The 17,760-nt window shown below is 45.5% G+C and overlaps 1 protein-coding gene across 3 annotated transcripts in view; it reads right to left on the bottom strand.

The window, feature by feature from the left end:
* The window catches only part of mak (male germ cell-associated kinase), a 227,992-nt gene that overhangs the window by 103,613 nt on the left and 106,619 nt on the right, over window positions 1-17,760 (bottom strand). For all 3 annotated transcript variants that reach the window (XM_041185027.1, XM_041185026.1, XM_041185028.1), the window contains 2 exons: window positions 7,460-7,627; window positions 4,260-4,568 (listed from right to left, as the gene is read on the bottom strand). In XM_041185027.1, the coding sequence (XP_041040961.1) occupies window positions 4,260-4,568; window positions 7,460-7,627 (477 nt within the window). The remainder of the gene's footprint in view (window positions 1-4,259; window positions 4,569-7,459; window positions 7,628-17,760) is intronic.

The following is a 17,760-nucleotide window of genomic DNA, read 5'->3' as shown; positions in this document are numbered from 1 at the left end:
AAGGGGCAGAGAGACTCCAGGCCAAGGAAGGCTATACTCAAACCGACCACGAGAGGGTGCATGGCCATGTCAGTTCTCGGGAGCTAAATGATCTCACAGGCGAGATCAACATCCAGCAATTTCAGTGCAGTGTATCAACTGCAAATGCCTTTGGAAACACTTTGGCACACTTCGGAAAGCTATGAAAAGCTAAGAAACCCAGACCGGAGGATTCCAAGTCAGTGCATGAGATTGAGGTACAACACCAAGAAGATACCCAATTGTACTTCTTGGGTGAGGTCAAGGATCCTAGATTCTCATTTTGGAATGTGGACATCTCAGTAAATGGTTATCTCACCAGCTTCAAATTGGACACAGGAGCCAGTGTTACTCTCGGATAAGGAACTGTGGCTGAGAGAGCTCTCGTTACAAATGACAGATGGACATTCCTCCTACAAACCTGGAGGAATCTGGCCACTATGGTATGGTGACAAGCAGATATTCGAAGTCCTGTATATTATTCAAAAGCAATCATTTTCTCTCTTGAGCAGAGACGCCTGTGTTGCCCTTAAACTTCTTAAAATGGCAGAAGACTCTTGACTGGGCCTCCAGCTCGGAATTGTCTTCACAGATAGAGGCCCTTCGGTCCATCGCGTCTGCACCAGCCAAACAAGTATCTAACTATTCTAATCCCATTTTCCAGCACAAGGCCCATAGTCTTGTATGCCATGGCATCGAAGGTGCACATCCAAATACTTCTTAAATGTTATGAGGGTTTCTGCCTCTACCGCCCTTTCAGGCAGTGAGTTCCAGATTCCCACCACCCTCTGGGTGAAAAGATTCTTCCTCACATCCCTACTAAACCTCCTGCACTTTACCTTAAATCTGTGCCCCCTGGTTATTGACCACGGGGAAAAGTTCCTTCCTGTCTAGCCTATCTATGCCCCTCATAATTTTATACATCTCAATCATATCCCCCCTCAATCTCCTCTGCTCCAAGGAAAATAACCCCAGTCTATCCAATCTCTCCTCATAACTAAAACTCTCCAGCCCAGGCAACATCCTGCTAAATCTCCTCTGCACTCTCTCCAGTGCAATCACATTCTTCCTATACTGTGGATTCCAGGACAGCTTGCAATATTGCATGCAATAGTGACCATCAACTCACCAGAGCACACCTCAGTGAGTCAGGGAGACACACGGCAGAACACAGTATCATGATAAAAGTCAAACTGCAAGGTGAGCCCTCTGATAAGGAACATCCAAATAATAGTTAGAGACACCTTCAACTCCCACAAAGATCACAGCTTTTCACATGGAAAGAGAAAAACCAGGTTTGTACCACAAATAATTGGAGAAAACATTCTCTCCAGAAAGAACAGGTCAGGCCAATGGTTCTTGAGCAGAGCAGATGAGGAGTTAACAAAGAGAAGTTCAACTCCAAGGAGCAGAAAAAGCATTCCAGAAGAAGACAATCAAGTGCTAGAAACTTGTGCTAGACTACAGCACAAACTCCGAATCAGCAAAAGCTGCCTAAAACAATGTAACCGGAACAAGGTCTGGCAGAGTTGTCAAGCCTCCAGGCCATCTGAATTTATAGTCAGAGACTTAGTGGGGAGGAGGGTGGAGAGAAGGGGTAATATGATTATAATGTAAATATGTTGGGTAAAGACTTGGTGGAGGTGTAGTATAAGGGTATCTGGCATAGCAAGGATTAATATGGGACTGAGAAACAGTATCGCCCACTGTGTGATATAAAGAGACACATGACCTGACACTAGAGTAAGTTGTGGACTGGATAGTTGAAGCAAAAATTGAGTTAACTGAGCTTGGGCTACACCATGCATATGTACATAGTTATGTGTTATCAATAGACACCTAATGTTCAACCATGCAAGACTTAGAACCTCTTTGTAAGACCCACTGAACATACAAAATACAACTTGTAACACCAAGGTTGCAAATGGACTGGTTTAATCTTCAGATAGTGGCAGGAAGAATGGAGTCAGTAATTGGGCAATGCATTTTGGAGTGGGGGGGGACGGAAAATAATGGCTCCAGTCTTCCTGAGGAAATTTTAGCTCATCCAATCCTGGGCATTGGATGCATATTCTGATAATTTGGCAACAGTGGAGGAGTCGAGAGAGGTGGTGGTGAAGTAGAGCTGGGTGTCATCAGCATGCATGTGAAAACTAATGCTGTGCTTACAGATTATATCACTGAGAAGCAGCACATAGATGAGAAGTAGAAGAAGGCCAAGGTTGGAACCTCGGGGGCCACCAGAGCTAACGGTAGGGGAGCAGGAAGAGAAGCAAGTGGTACTGTGGCTACAATCAGATAGATAAAAATATAACTCAAATCTTGAGTTTGAGCAGAAAGAAGAAAAGTACAGCACAGGAACAGGCCCTTCAGCCCTCCAAGCCTGCACCAATCATATTGCCTGTCAAAATAAAACATTTTGTACTTCTGGGGTCCCTCTATTCCCATCCTATTCATGTATTTGTCAAGCTGCCTCTTAAACACCACTATCGTACCTGCTTCCACCACCTCCTCTGGCAGCGAATTCCAGACACTCACTACCCTCTGCGTAAAAAACTTGCCCTGCACATCTCCTCTAAAGCTTTCTCCTCTCACCTTAAATCTATGTCCCCTAGTAATTGACTCTTCCACCCTGGGAAAAAGCTTCTGACTATCTACTCTGACCATGCCACTCATAATTTTGTAAACTTCTATTAAGTCGCCCCTCAATCTCCGTCGCTCTAGTGAGAACAATCTGAGTTTCTCCAACCTCTCCTCATAGCTAATAACCTCCAGACCAGGCAGCATCTTGGTAAACCTCCTCTGCATCCTCTCCAACGCCTCTATATCCTTCTGGTAATGTGGCAACCAGAATTGCACACAATATTCCAAGTGTGGCCTAACCAAGGTTCTATACAGCTGCAACATGACTTCCCAGCTTTTATACTTAATACCCCTGCCAATGAAGGCAAGCATGCCATATGCACAGCTGAATTTCCTGAACAGATACTTATAAAGCTGTAAAGCCCTAATTCAGAGAGCATTTTTAAGAGTCAACCACATTGTTGTAGTGAGTCCGGTCTGTAGTCACATTTAGGGCAGACCAGGTGAGGACAGCAGATTTCCTTTGCTAAAGGACCAGATGGGTTTTTATAACAATTGTTTCACTGTCATCATCAGATAGATATTTATTGAATTCAAATTCTACTATCTGCTGTGGTGGGGTTTGAACTCAGGTCCCCAGAACGTTACCCTGAATCTTTAGATCACCAGTCTAGTGACAATACCACTACACCACCACCTCAACACAGGAATTGCAGTCTGCAGTCTCAGCTGCCCAATTATTTTATTAAGAGGTCTATCCACTTATGTTTCTTATGTTATATCTAAATTATTTAGTTTAGTATACTCTTAATTTCTACTTATTATTTATGGGTCCCAGATTTTTCTTTAAGATCATATGGATTCCTTTAATGTAGATAACCTCTTCTTAGTTAATTTTAACTTTACTGATGTACAGCTAATTAACTGCTGATTATTTATTGATATATTTACTTATTTACCGTTGCTGCTTGGTTTGAATTGCTTAATACTTCCTTGCCCCTTCACACTCAATTCCTACACTCACCAAATCCCTGTTTTTAAATTCCTCACTCTGTCTGAAATTCAATCTGCTTGGCAGATTCATCAAACTCTTGTGCTCACCACGCTCTGTGTTCAAAGGATGAGATACTATTGAGGTCCTAAAGAACACTATATAAGGAACTGTAGCCCTTTTTCTGATAGGCGGTACATATGCAGTGGGAATGAGGAACAGAATGTCAAAAAATGTCTTAAGGGCAATGTATTCTTTTTTGTAGTGTGTGACCCATTAAATAAGTGTGGAGACCTTCAACGTTTTTGGTGCAATTGTGCCACCATGGGCCAACTTGTGCACGGCCTGCGTGGGAACCTTGAGGTTGCATACCCCGCAACTCTGAGGAAACATTGCTTGAGGGACTGTGCCCACTGTGACAAGCACAAGTTACCCAAAGGTAGATAGATGTCATGTCTGCTCTTTCTTCTTTCCACAATCATGATTGAACAATGTGTCCACAATTCAGGACAAAAGTTAGTTACAGAAACAACTGCCTTTGGTTGAATATAGCATTCAATTAATCCCAATGTATTCAGGGGTAGTTTCAGTAAAAAGCTTAATATACTTTTCATTAACATAACTGCTCATCCACTGTAGTCGTGATGATAATGAGCTCGCAAATTACCTGATAGGTGTTGTTAATGATGGAGGGAAGAATGGTTTGCGTGAATTTCAGCAATTGTTTTTGAGGTTCTTGGTTAACAGTCTCTAGTAGTATTTGTACCTGTTGGAGTGGTTGATGTGTTCTTATCAGCTGGGGTTGAGAAGGAAGCTGGGCTTGAGATGGAGGCTGCAGCTGAGATTCATGTTTTGGCAAAGATACTTGCTTGAGTTCTGTTGGCTGAGCTATGTTATTCTGTAACTGTGGCTGTTGTACATATTGCATAGGAATACTTAAAGCTTGGCCCACTTGAAAATAAGGATATCGTAGTACCTGAAAGTGCACAAACATAAAGTTTAGAATTAATTTTAAAATCATTAGTAACAGAACAAATTAAAGATCATAAAAATAAAGATGGATCAAAAACTCATCTGCCATGCTCCACCATGACAACATAAATTGCCTCTTGAATGAATGCAAGAGTCTGATTATTTAAGCTCTCTTGCGTCAGTTGTTTTAAAACTTTTCTGTCTGAAGCACCCCTGCAAATAGTGGCATAGCTGCGGGTACTACTTGTCCTGACTTCTGGAAGATGGAATCAGCTTCCCAAAGCATAATAGTGCAATCATAGAAAACATTCTTCCATTACCTCTTTCTAATAAACAATGTGTTAATAAAACACAAAAATATTCAGAAATCCCATGTTTTAGACCTCAAATTTACTCATCAGCCAAGATTGTGATCACGAAGAAAAAACATCTGCCATCACAGCAGCTATGGAGTGAACCTGCTGGTGAGTACTTACCATCTTTAAATATATAAACAATTACTTCATTAAAGTAAGTGAGCTATAAGAGTTGATTAGAGCAAGTCAATGGCTGGGATTTTCCGTTTCAGCGGGAGTGTTCTGTGGCGTGAGAGGACGGTATGGTGGTAAGGACAAAAATAGGTTTCATGACGTTGTGAAACCAGTTTGTGATCGTCCGTTGAGTCGATGTTCGTTTCTCGCCATCGGATGTCGGGAACCTCATTGTAATACATCTGCATATCATTATAAGGCCAGCCCACTGGACTCATTGCCCACCCCCACTGGACTGTCCGCCCACATCGGCAGGAAAACACTACGACGTGTTTCACAACAGCATATATAAAGTGTGCACTTGGCAGGCTGCACTTCGCTCAGGACTTCAAGGTTTGTTTGCCTACCTTGCTTCAGTCAGTACTTGCAGTCATCAGCGCCAGGCTTTACAGCCAGCACCGCATCACTTTTAGGGGCACCCAAGGGCAGGTCTCTACCTACCAGATCAACCATATGTGAGTGGCTTTTCAATGGCTGCAGGGCTAGGGCTTGCTTGGGGAAGGGAGAGAAGTGGCCTCAGGGAAGGGAAGAGGCTGCAGGTTGAGGGCTGGGGAAGGAGGATATCCCAAGGTGGGGGCACATGTTGATCTGTGCAAGTGGCCTCAAGATGAGGAAGCAGTCTTCAGAGGAGATGGGGCCAGAAGGTATGTGTGTTGAGAATGGGTGATGATGTCCCTTGAGCTTGGCAGTAAGCGAGATGCTAGTGAATGTGTGTTGGGCTTGAGTGTGTGAGGTTAGAATGATGAGATGGTTTCCATACCCTGGCTGCATGGATGAGATCATTCATCCTCTATCTGCAATGGATAGCCAACCTCTTCTGTGCAGCATCGGCACTGATCACCAATGCCATCGCCTACCAAGCCAGAATGGTAATGATGCTGTCACTCTTGTGGCCAGAACGGGGGTAAAGAACATCACAGTGGGCCTCCACGGCATCCAAAAGGTACTTGAGGGCTGCAGTCTTCTTGCCTTTCGGGGCCATGTCTTTTTTGCTGCAGTCCTGGGCTGGAAGCACTGAGTGCAGCTACACTTTAAATGCAGTGCCTGGCATGATGAAGCAGCGAGGTGATGGTGTGGCAGGCGAATTGGAGCCCGCCCACCATCAAAATGGCATGTATCTAGGGAATAAATAATTAATGTGGCGGGTTTGGGATGATATGGCGTGAAAGGCCACCACTGTGCGTAAAACTTTGTTTTCCCCGCCCACTACCACACTTAGTGCAAATCTAGGATGATTCCGCCCAATATCTACTGTTCAGAAAAATGGGCTTTCGTTAGTAAAATAGAAATGATATACCCTAAATATTGCTTCTGTGTAAATCATGAAAGCAGGACAAGATGATAGAAATATAAATTAGTATGAAGTAAACTTAAATTAGATATTAGGAAGAACATTTATCCCCTTAAAAAGTGATAAGCATATGGGACAAGATAAGGTAGTAGACAGGCAAAATGCGGCTTTATACTAAAAAGGGAGAGTTCCAGAACAGGGATTGTTTCATGTTCCGATTTCTGCATGTTGGCCAGCTATTTCGATGACCTTGGAGTTGGGAGTGCATTCTTGTTTCTCCTGGCTCAAAAGAAAGGGTTTTTAAAAAAAAATTGTAGTTGGCTACCCAGTGCCAGCCTTGTTCATTACTGATAATTTTTTGATGGTGTCCTTCAACAGACATTACATTCTTAATTTACATATTTAAGGAGCCTTATTCTGCTTTTCGCGTCTGCCGTGTATGCCTAAAAAGGACATACAAATTTAGCAGTGGGGTCACCACCTGCACAGATTGAGGAAATATGTCCACTGTTAAATTGGTGAACTTTGTGCCAATTGACAGGTATATTAATTTCCCTCATATAAATATATGTTTTTTCTCACTGTCTTTAGAATTTAATCCACACCACTGTAATGTGCTGCAAAATTTTGGAAATATATAACTTTATGTATGACTGTACTAATCTAATAAAGACTAGAGGTACAAGATCTGTACTATTCGTCAACTTATTCTTTATTCTTTATTCCTGTAAGAAAAGAGCAACAGGTATAATAATGACTTCAGTCTGCTACTTATTCATAGAATATTTGGTTAAGGGAAAAAACAATTATGAAGTTTTCAAATATCAGATGATTTTACAATCAGTGCAGTGCAGATATTGATTTGTACAAGGTCTGCAATCATTATTGTTTAAGAATGTCATGAAAAAGTTCCCTGATCTTGATATTTTCCTTACTAACAGTTCCTTTAAATTGATTCAGTAACAAGTATATGGGATTATACAGTATGGTAGGGAAGCTTGAAAGATGTATAGCTCTAATTTTCCAAATTATGCCTGGTGTGCAGATAGAATATTCCCACATCTGTTGACTTACCTGACCAGAATTTGGCCTTTTCTTTGGATCCCAATGAAGTGTACCTTTCATTAGTTGTATTGCTTCATTACTAGCATTAGGAATCAATGTCTTCAGATGTATGGGTACACATTGTGGAAAACGGAAATTCATAGCAGCTGAAAGCTGATAACCTTCTGGCCAATCACTCTGTAGGGCAAAATACAATAGGTAATAGTTATAATGAGAAATTATTATAATGAGAAATTACAATGTTAATATGACATTTACGAGTGACTGTGTCTAAATTACATTCCATAGTGATAGTGTGTCAGTCGACACAGTAGTCGTAATTCCAATGTTTCAACAAAGTTATTTTTTAAACTAAGCTATACTGTGTTATCAACTGTTGATGGGAGATTGCCTTTTCCATTGTGTGAACGTAGTTCAATTTTCACAAACAACTAAGTACTTTGCTGTCATTTACTCCAATTAAATTTGGGGAAGACTGAAGCCATTGTTTTCGGTCTTTCATACCAACTCCGCTCTCTAGCTACCAACTCCCTCTCCCTGGCAACTGTGAGACTAAATCAGTCTGATCACAAGCTTCACAGGATCCCAGAATAATGGAATGGTTACAGCATAGAATGAGACCATTTGGCCTGCCTTGTCTGTGCTGACTCTCTAAAGGAGCCATTTACCTATTGCCACTGCTCTGCCTTTTCCCTGTAGCCCCACAAATTTTTCCTTTTCAGATAATGATCCAATTCCTCTTTATAAACTCAACTGATCCCGCATCTAGTGTATTCCTGATCCTTCCACCAAAGGGAACAGTTTTTCCCTTTCTACTCTGTCCAGACCCCTCATGATTTTGAATACCTCTATCAAATCTCCTCCTAACCTTCTCTTTTCCAAAGATAATAGACCCAACTTTTTCAATCTATCTACGTAGCTGAAGTTCCTCATCTCTGGAAACATTCTTATGAATGTCTTCTGCACTCTCTCCAATGCCTTCACATCCTTCCTAAAGTGTAGTGCTTAGAACTGAGCACAATGCTCCACTTAAGGAGCATTAAGCACTAAAGAATTTTAAGGAACTGTGTGTTATGTAGGTTTAACATAACTTCCTTGTTTTTGGACTCTATGCCCCTATTTATAAAACCGAAGATGCTGTATGCTTTATTAACTGCACTGTCCACCTGCCATGCCACCTTCAATGATTTAAGCACATATTGAAATAAAGAAACATAGGTACACCCAGATCTCTCTATCCCTGCACTCCCTTTAGAATTTTACTCGTTATTTTATATTGTCTGTCTGCATTCTTTCTACAAAAATGAATCACTTCATACTTCTCTGCATTAAATTTCATCTGCCACTTGTCTGCCCATTCAGTCCACGAACCTATGTCTTTTTAAAGTTCTATGCTATCCTCCTAATGGTTCACAATGCTTCCAAGTTTTGTATCATCTGCAAATTTTTAAATTGTGCCTTGTACACCAAGGTCTAGGTCATATATCAGGAAGAGTAGGGTTCCTAACCCTGATCCTTGGACAACTGCACTATAAACCTTCCTCCAGTCTTAAAAACAACCGTACACCAGTACTATTTGTTTTCTGTCACTCAACCAATTTTATATCCATTTCGCTACTGTCCCTTTTATTCCATGAACTCTGACTTTTTCACAAGTCTGTTGTGCAGCTTATTATCAAATGCCTTTTGGAAGTCACCACATCAACAGCATTACCCTCATCACCTCTCTCTATTACTTCATCAAAAACCTCAAGCAAGTTAGTTAAACACGATTTGTCCTGTGTTCTTGTTCAGCGAAAGCTAATATGCAGGTGCAACAGATAATTAGGAAGGCAAATGGTATGTTAGCCTTTATTGCAAGGGATTTGAGTATAGGAGTAAGGAAGTCTTGTTGCAGTTGTATAGACGCTTGGTGAGACCATACCTGGAGTATTGTGTGCAGTTTTGGTATCCTTATCTAAGGAAGGATATACTGGCCATAGAAAGACTGCAACAGAAGTTCACCAGACTAATCCCTGGAATTGCATGGTTGTCCTATAAGGAAAGATTGAGGAGACTGGGCCTGCATTCTCTAGAGTTTAGAAGAATGAGAGCTGATGTCATTGAAGTGTACAAAATTCTTACAGGGCTCGACAGGGAAGATGCAGGAGGGATGGATCTAGACCCTCCCTGGTTTGGGGGTCTAGAACCAGGGGACACAGACTCAGAAAAAGAGGCAGGCCAATTAGCACCAAGATGAAGAGGAACTTCCTCAGTCCGAGGGTGATGAATCTTTGGAATTCTCTATCCCAGAGGGCTGTGCAGTCTCAGTCATTTAGTATGTTCAAAGCAGAGGTTGATAGATCTCTAGATACTAATGAAATCAAGGGATACAGGGATCGTGCAGGAAGATAGCGTTGAGGCAGAAGATCAGCCATGATCTAGTTAAATAGTGGAGTAGGTTCGAGGTGCCAAATGGCCTACTTCTGCTCCTATATTCCTACGTTGGAGTTTTTTGAGGATGTAACTAGCAGAATAGATAAGGGGGACCAGTGGATGTGGTGTATTTGAATTTTCAGATGTCTTTCATTAAGGTCCCACACAAGAGGTTAGTAAACAAAATTAGAGAGTGTGGACTGAGAATTGGTTAACGGACAGAAAACAGAGAGTAAGAATAAACGTGTTACTCTCAGGTTGGCAGGCTGTGATCAGTGGGGTGCCCTGCCCTCAAGGCCTAGTGACCTCTGGACCTCCCTCCCACCTCACCCCCAGCTTATCTCCCTAGACCCCAATCATCCCCTGGTGACCCCCCAGGCCTTCCCTACCTTTCCCACCCTGGGACACCTGACACTTGGGCCTCTGGTTCCCGGGACTTAGTCTTAGGCAGTTCCATGCAAGTTCCTCTTAAGGCCACTGCAGGCCTGTTATTGCAGGGACTGGAGAGCTGCAGACCCTCTCCGTGGTGGGATTCCTCCCCAGTAAGGGGGTAAGCCCCGCCTGCCGCCAATCAACGCTAATTTGAGCGTAAAATGGCTGCAGGGCAGCCGAAGTCGGTGCAGATATGTTCCCTGCCGACTCTTCAGTTGGCCAAGCCCCCGCCATCCTAAAAATTCAGACCACGGACTAGTGAAATGGACAAACACTTAGCAGATAAAGTTTAATGCAGAGAAATGTGGAATGACTTGTTTTGCTAGGAAGAATTTGAAAAGACAATATAAAGGGAAGCGACCACGCATTAGGGAAACCTGTACAAAGTGACCATTCCTCTGTAGCCGAGACAGTTCAGGTGCAGCCATATTGATAAGATTGAAGTCGGGCTTCTAGCTTATCTGCCCACTCAAGCAATGCAGAGACATCAAAGTGCCACCAAGTGCTCCAAAGCTTTTCACCCACAAAGTCTTGAGCGTTTTAGTGGACTGCAGAACAGTTGGATGACTGCACACATTGTAAAATCTCCTCGCTAAAGCTGGCTATGGAGCAGTCACTGGTGGAGGCACTCACAGCCCTTGCAATGTCAGCATACCGATTTGGACCAATCTCCTCCATGATTCAAGCTAACAGTGCAGCTTTGCAGCATGGTTTAGGAGAATGCCTGTGCCTGAGCTGACAGCACAGCATGCAGTCCAATGGACAAAGCTGCTGCCAACTGATTGAGTGGGGTGAGTGGGCGGGTGGGGTTTTAGGCAGCCATGCAGCGCACTAATCTTTGGCCATCCAAGTGGTGGCCAGCACTCTCTGGGGAGCATTAAGAGACCTTCATATTTAACTAGGACAGGTTCTTAGTACACCTATGCTCGCCACTTTCATCCTGTAGGAGGAGTACATCAGGATCATGGAGCCTGGTGAAGTAGCCGTATGCCTGATGGCCCAGAAGAGTGAAGATGACGGAGGAAGAAGGGATGGCTGGGGCTCCCGCACACGCTGACCAAGAGCCACAGTGAGCTGTCGCTGGTTGCTGCATTGCAATGCCCAAGGTCTATAGACACCACCTTTCATTCCTACAGATGACCGAGAACAAGTGCCGCTGAAGACTGCCCATGTTTAGGGAACTGGTTAGTCACATCTGCCAGCTACTGCAAGATTTGGCGCCACAGGGACACGGAGGGCATCCACAACCAGTGGCTCTGAAAATGACCGCGGCGCTCAATTTCTATGCCAGTGGCTCCTTTCAGGGCTCCACAGGTGACCTCTGTGGGATCTCACAAGCCTCCACCCACAAATGCATCCATGAGGTCATGGGTGCCATCTTTGCGAGGGTACGCAACTTTGTGCATTTCGCCCGGACAAGGACAGCCAGGATGCAAAAGCGATTGGATTCACCCAGATCTCAGTTTCCCACAGGTCAAGGGTGCAATCGACTGTGCTCACGTGGCACTCAGATGTCCATCGCAACATGCAGTGAACTACATCAACTGCAAGGGGTTCCACTTGCTGAATGTACAGCTGGTCTGTGAACACCAGAAATGTGTCCTGCAGGTGTGCGCACGCTTTCCAGGGGATGGGCATGATTCCTACATCCTCAGTCAGTCACAGATCCCTGAAGTCTTCCAGGCTCCACAGAAGCTGCAGGGATGGCTCCTCAGGGACAAGGGTTAATGGAAAAGGGTGTGGTTGATGACACCCCTGTGGCGGCCTCAGACTGCAGCAGAGTGACAGTATAATGAGGCTCATGCTGCAACCCGCAACTTGGTGTAGCAGACCATCGGGATGCTAAAGATGAGGTTCCGGTGCCTGGACCGGTCTGGTGGAGCCCTGCAAAACATTCCACTGAGGGTGTCAAGCATTGTTGTCATCTGCTGCGCCCTTTACAACCTGGTGCTGCAAAGAGGAGACAAACTGGCTGAGGAGGAGATGGAGGTCTCCTCTGATGAGAGGAATGCCAACAGGGATAAGGGTGAGGAGGTCCTCGAGGGTGACGATAATGGGGATGAGGCCCTCGCACTGGCTAGATGAGGCAGGCTTGCTCGGGAGGCCTTCATAGCTGCTAGATTTGTGGAGGATGATGACGGCATACAGTGAGGTGACCCCATGGATCCTCGCGTTGCATCTCTGAATGTTTGACTCCAGTCTGGCTTATGGCAGCGCAAATACCATCTGTGTGAGTGCTCCTGTCATGGAGATACAGTGGAGGCCCTAATAGTCACTCGATTGCAGGAGCAATGCAATGAGGGCACTCCATAGATCTTCACATTGCTTCTGTGAATATCTGACTCCTGTCTAGTCAAGGGCAGCTCGCTTGTGCTCTGTAATCAGGGCCATATCAGAGAGATGCAGCCATGAAACTTTAGGAGCATCTGCTCCTTTGTCCGCCTTCAGCACTTGAGCCCTTCAGGAGCACAGCGTCACTGGTCACAGTGGCTGAAGAGATGGGCACCAGCTCTACCTTAAAGTTGCTGAGAGCACACAGAGAGAAGGACATCACTCTGTGGTGCCTGCAACAATGACAAGCACCATCAACGTGCAGGCATCAGTAATGTGTCCGGGCAGTGTGAGGCCAGACCATCACTTTGGTCTGAATGCAGAACAGAGCACGGGGAAGAGGCCCTGGACTGAGACACCTGCATTTTATCTTGTGCAGAAAGGTTTCTATGTGACATGAACACTGCTCATCAGAACAAGGAGCCATAGGCAGGGAGACATTTTTGGGAGTTTATTGACAATGGTGAACAGTATGTACAAGTGACTAACGCCACTGCCCAGGCTGTGCAACTAACTCTTCTTAATTTTCCTAACCCTGCCATTACATCTTGCTGCTCCCTGGACATCCACAGCGGAGGTGGAGGCAGCCTTCTGACCTTGGTGGGCATCCTCTGGAGGGCAGAGACCTGGATGGCCCTGGCCTGCTTTCGGGGTCCTGCTGTGTGGCAGTGGCACCCTCCTCGGCATGTGGAGCTGGAGCTGCTGAGATCATAGGAAGAGGGGATTCAGATGGGCTGGACACTCCATGAGTCACCTGGATGGATGGCCCTGTGGTGTGCACCTGCTGAGCCTCCTCCCCATGGGTGCCCAGGCTGACCCCTTGATGAGAAGGGGTAGCTGGAGTGAGATCGAGCTGCCCAGCACCACTCTCATGTACACATTATTGGAGGCCAACTATGGCATCAGTGATGGATTTGCGCCTACGCAGCTGTGCAGGACCAATGTCCTGGACCATCCTACCAATGTTGACCTCAGTGCATTGGCATGCCAGCGCTATCACCTGAGAATGAAACAGATAGACTCTTGCATTGTGCCTTGCAATCTCAGGAGCGCAGCAGACATACCTTCCTGATATTCCCAACTTTGCCTTTTTGCAGCTCCAGCAACTGTGACATGATCAAGTTCAGAGGCTCATCATCTGACTTGGACTCAGCAAATTTCTGGCTTCCAGCAGTCCTTTGAGTGCTGGACAAAAAGGAAGCTCCTGCCACCATCTGTTGTGGATCAGACAGTGCGATGTGCTCACCAGGTTGTGATCCCGAGGCCATTCTAAAGTTAGGTCCCACTGAGTGTATGTCTCCATGCTGGTGGAGGGTGTGGGTGAGCGCTGTGACAGGACTTCAAGGAGGGTGCCGCCGGATTCATCTTCAGAGGTTTCTTTGAGGCTAATCAAGCCTCATTGCTGGGGCATGGACTCTGTCGGCTGTTTCCCAGGTGTGTCTGCAGAAGCAAGGGGAGATAGTTAGTGCATGGCAGTGGCCTGTGAAACAGGACACATCACTCACAGCATGGTTGTCTGATGGATGTTGCACTGCTGGACCCTCACCTGGTAGAGCACCGCCAGCACAGGACTGGTCCAGATCATCGCCAGCAAGCTGGATTGCTCTGTTTTCAAAGTCCATGAGGGCCTTGATTTTAGGTATTCCTCCACTGGTCTGCAACCTCTCCATCTTGTGTGCCAGCTTGTCCCGCATGAATAGAGATGGAGAAAGTGTAAGCAGTATGTCTGCCAGGCCATATGATAAGTATACCTGGCATGTGTGCATGGTGAGTGATCCCATGGACGGGATGAGGACAATGAAGGTGCACGTGAGAGAGTGAATGGTGATGCTCCTTTAACTGGCAGTGAGTGAGGGCCCTGTGGATGTGTGATGGGTTTGTGAGTGTGTGGTTGAGAGTGATGAGAAGAGTGACTTACCCTGATGGAACGGTGGAGATCATTCATCATCTTGCAGCACTGGGTGGTTGTCCTCTTTTGAAGGGCATTGGCACTGACCACTGTTGCCACTGCCTCCCAAGCCTGGTTGGTGATGCCGCTGCCCATCCTCTGGCCAAAGCGGGGGTAGAGGACATCCCAGTGGGACTCCACGGCATCCAACGGACGTTCCAGTGACATGTCGCTGAACCTGGGGGCTGCAGTCTTTTTGCCTTTCGTGGACATCTTCCCTGCAGCAGTCATGGGCTGGAAGCACTGAGATGTGTGCTTGCGGCTGGACTTTAAATATGGCGCCCGGCACGATGAAGCAGCGAGGTGATGGCAGTTGGGTGGGCGAATGAGTGCGCCCGCCATCGAAATGGCATGTTTCGTGGCAGGATTGGGATGATAAGGCATGAAAACCTGCCATCGTGGCCGGTAGCTAAAATGTTGTTACCCACTTTCTACCGCACTTAGTGCAAATCTGGGATAATTCTTCTCATAGATTAAAAATCATTGACAAAAGACCTACAGGAGACTTGAGGATCTGAACGTGGACTTTCAAAAGGCATCTGATTTGTCAACACTGTCCCAGAAAAGGTGCTAGAAGTCGAATCCAGAAATAATTTTACAAGGGTGTTGGGCAGGTACTTGAGGACAAGGAACTGACAGGATTATGGAAAAAGGATGAGAATGTGGGGCTAAACCTGACTGCGCTTTCAAAGGGTCAAAACAGCCAAGATGTGCTGAATGGCCTGCATGTGTTGTAAGTTTCTATGATCCTGGCCTGTACATGCCAGGCTCCTGGTCTTCAACCTCATTCCACCATGGTCACCCAAACGTCTCCACATTCCTGTTTCCAGACTTTCTCCTTGTTTCAATTTCCTGACCTTCTACCCTTCCAAGCTCATGTCCTTCTCTCTTCCTCTGATTTCCTGACTACCCCCCAAAACTTCTGACCATCTTCCCCATTCTGATCCCCTGACCTTCTAACCCCTCTGATCCCATGACCTTTTCTTACTCTACTCTTTTAACCTTTTCTTAGATCGCCCAACCTTATTCATGTCCAACCTCCTGATCCCATGACCTGCTCCAGCTCCAATCTCTTTACCCTCCTCTTTTGGATTGCATGGCCCTATTCTGGCTCGAAGATCCTAAACTCCTTGCATTTCCAAAATTTTGAATTGAGCTCTCTGATTGCCGGATCTTCTCCCCGACCCATCTGAACTCCTGACCTTCCACCCACTGATCTCCAGACTTTCTCTCCCCAGACTGATCTCCTGACTTTCTGTTACCTCCGATCTCCTGACCATCTTCGACTTCTGACCCACTGAATTTCTCCCATCCCTGATCTCCCCAGCCAATCCTCTGACCTCTCCCTCCCCACCTTTCCCCTTCTGAGAAACCCCTGGCCTTCACACTCCTGATTTTCCCACTTGATACCTGGCCTTCTCCCTGTCCAATCTCCTGGCCTTTCCCCATTCTGAATTTCTGACCTTTCCCTCTGCTCTTCCCAATCCCTGCCCAGATCCTTGATCTTCTACCTGCTCCTGAACATTTCCTCCCCACCCATACCCTCACCTTCTCCATTAACTATTAAATCTGAGATCCTGACCTTCTCCAACCTCTGATCTCCTTACTTTATCCATCCTCAGACTCCTGATTTTCTTCCAGACTTTGTATTCCTCACCTTCTCCTCTTCTATCCACTGCCCTTCTGCTTCTCTAGCCCCCTCGCCTTCTATGCCCTCAATGATTACCTATGAGGTCCTGACCTTATTCTTGTTCAATCTCCTCCCCAACTGTCATCCCCTTGGTTCCCCAGTCCGCAACCCCTTCTAGCTTACTGATCTTCTCCCTCCGATCCCATAACCTCAGGCCTATCCAACTTTCTGACCTGTCACCCCCTCCAATCCACCCACCTTCTACCCTCTGATCTATTCTCCCTCCTCTGATTCTCACAACCTATGGCTCTCCCTGACCCCGATCTTCATCCCATTTAATATCCTGACCTTCCCCATCCCAAGCTCCGGACCTTTTACCCACTCTTGAAGCTCCCACTCAATCTTCTCACCTTCTCCACTGAGGTCCTGACCTTATACCACCTTCCACTTGCTAACTCTGTTCCCTGATTTTCAGCCTCCAGCCTGCCAAGCTCCTCATCATCTCATAACCAAGGCATCACCTTCTCTCCCTACTGAGTTCCTGACCTTCTAACCTCCAAAATCCTGACCTTCTCCAACTTCCAATATCCTTCATTTCCCCACTGCTAATTCTAATCCAATCTCCTATCTTTCCCCAATCCATGCAATGACCTTTTCCCCATCAAACCACCCACCTCCCAAGAGTCCCTGAACTTATCCTTGCCTGACTTCCTGATCTTTCCTCTCTAATCCCTGATCTTATCCCTGTTTGTCTTCCTGACATTCCATCACCCAGGATTTCTGAGCTTCTATGTCACAAGTCACCTGGCATTCCTTCTACCCTCCCCAACCTATTTGTTGGCCCCCTGACACGTTCCATCTCCTGTCCTTCTCAGCTCACAGTCCCCTGACCTTCAGGCACTAGCCCCCTCAGACTCTTGACCTTCTACAAGAAACATGTTTGCACCTTGCAGGAGTTTCATAGGTAAATGGAACTTTATTAACTTAAATGAATACTTTATTGATCTGAAAGCAAAAACAAGATGGAAACATGAAAGATCTTATATTTGAAAGGATTTGAGTTTCAAAAAGGCGTAAAAACAATGGAACCTGAGATGAAAGGGGGAAAAAGGTATTTTAGAGTTACTGTGGAGTGCTTAAGGAAGCTGTTTTGAGCTGTAGCTGTTAAGCTGGAGCTGTTTTGAGCTGTTGAACTAGAGCTGTGAGATGTAGTAGCTGGAGCTATAGCTGGAGCTGTGGCTGAGAGAGGATGCAGTTTGAATCAACCATCCAGTCAAGCCAGAAAAGTCTTGGGCTGCAAAAAGCAGTTTGGATTTTCACAGTAGAGTGGAAGAGTCACAAGTCATGTGGTATGCCTTTAATGAAGCTACAGCAATTCGCCTTGGGTAATATTAATGGACTTTTGATAGTTAAACATGAGAGAATGTTGCTTGAAAGGTGTTTACTTGTGGGTCTGACCAATTAGAGCGTCTTTTTGGGGGAATGTTTTGTAAGACTAAGTTTAACTGCGTATCTGTAATCTTATGTACTTAAGTTTTCTTTTATTCTTGTTAA

This window comes from Carcharodon carcharias, chromosome 3 (assembly GCF_017639515.1).
Source record: "Carcharodon carcharias isolate sCarCar2 chromosome 3, sCarCar2.pri, whole genome shotgun sequence".
Taxonomy (NCBI): domain Eukaryota; kingdom Metazoa; phylum Chordata; class Chondrichthyes; order Lamniformes; family Lamnidae; genus Carcharodon; species Carcharodon carcharias.
This window is presented reverse-complemented; position numbering and strand designations above follow the sequence as displayed.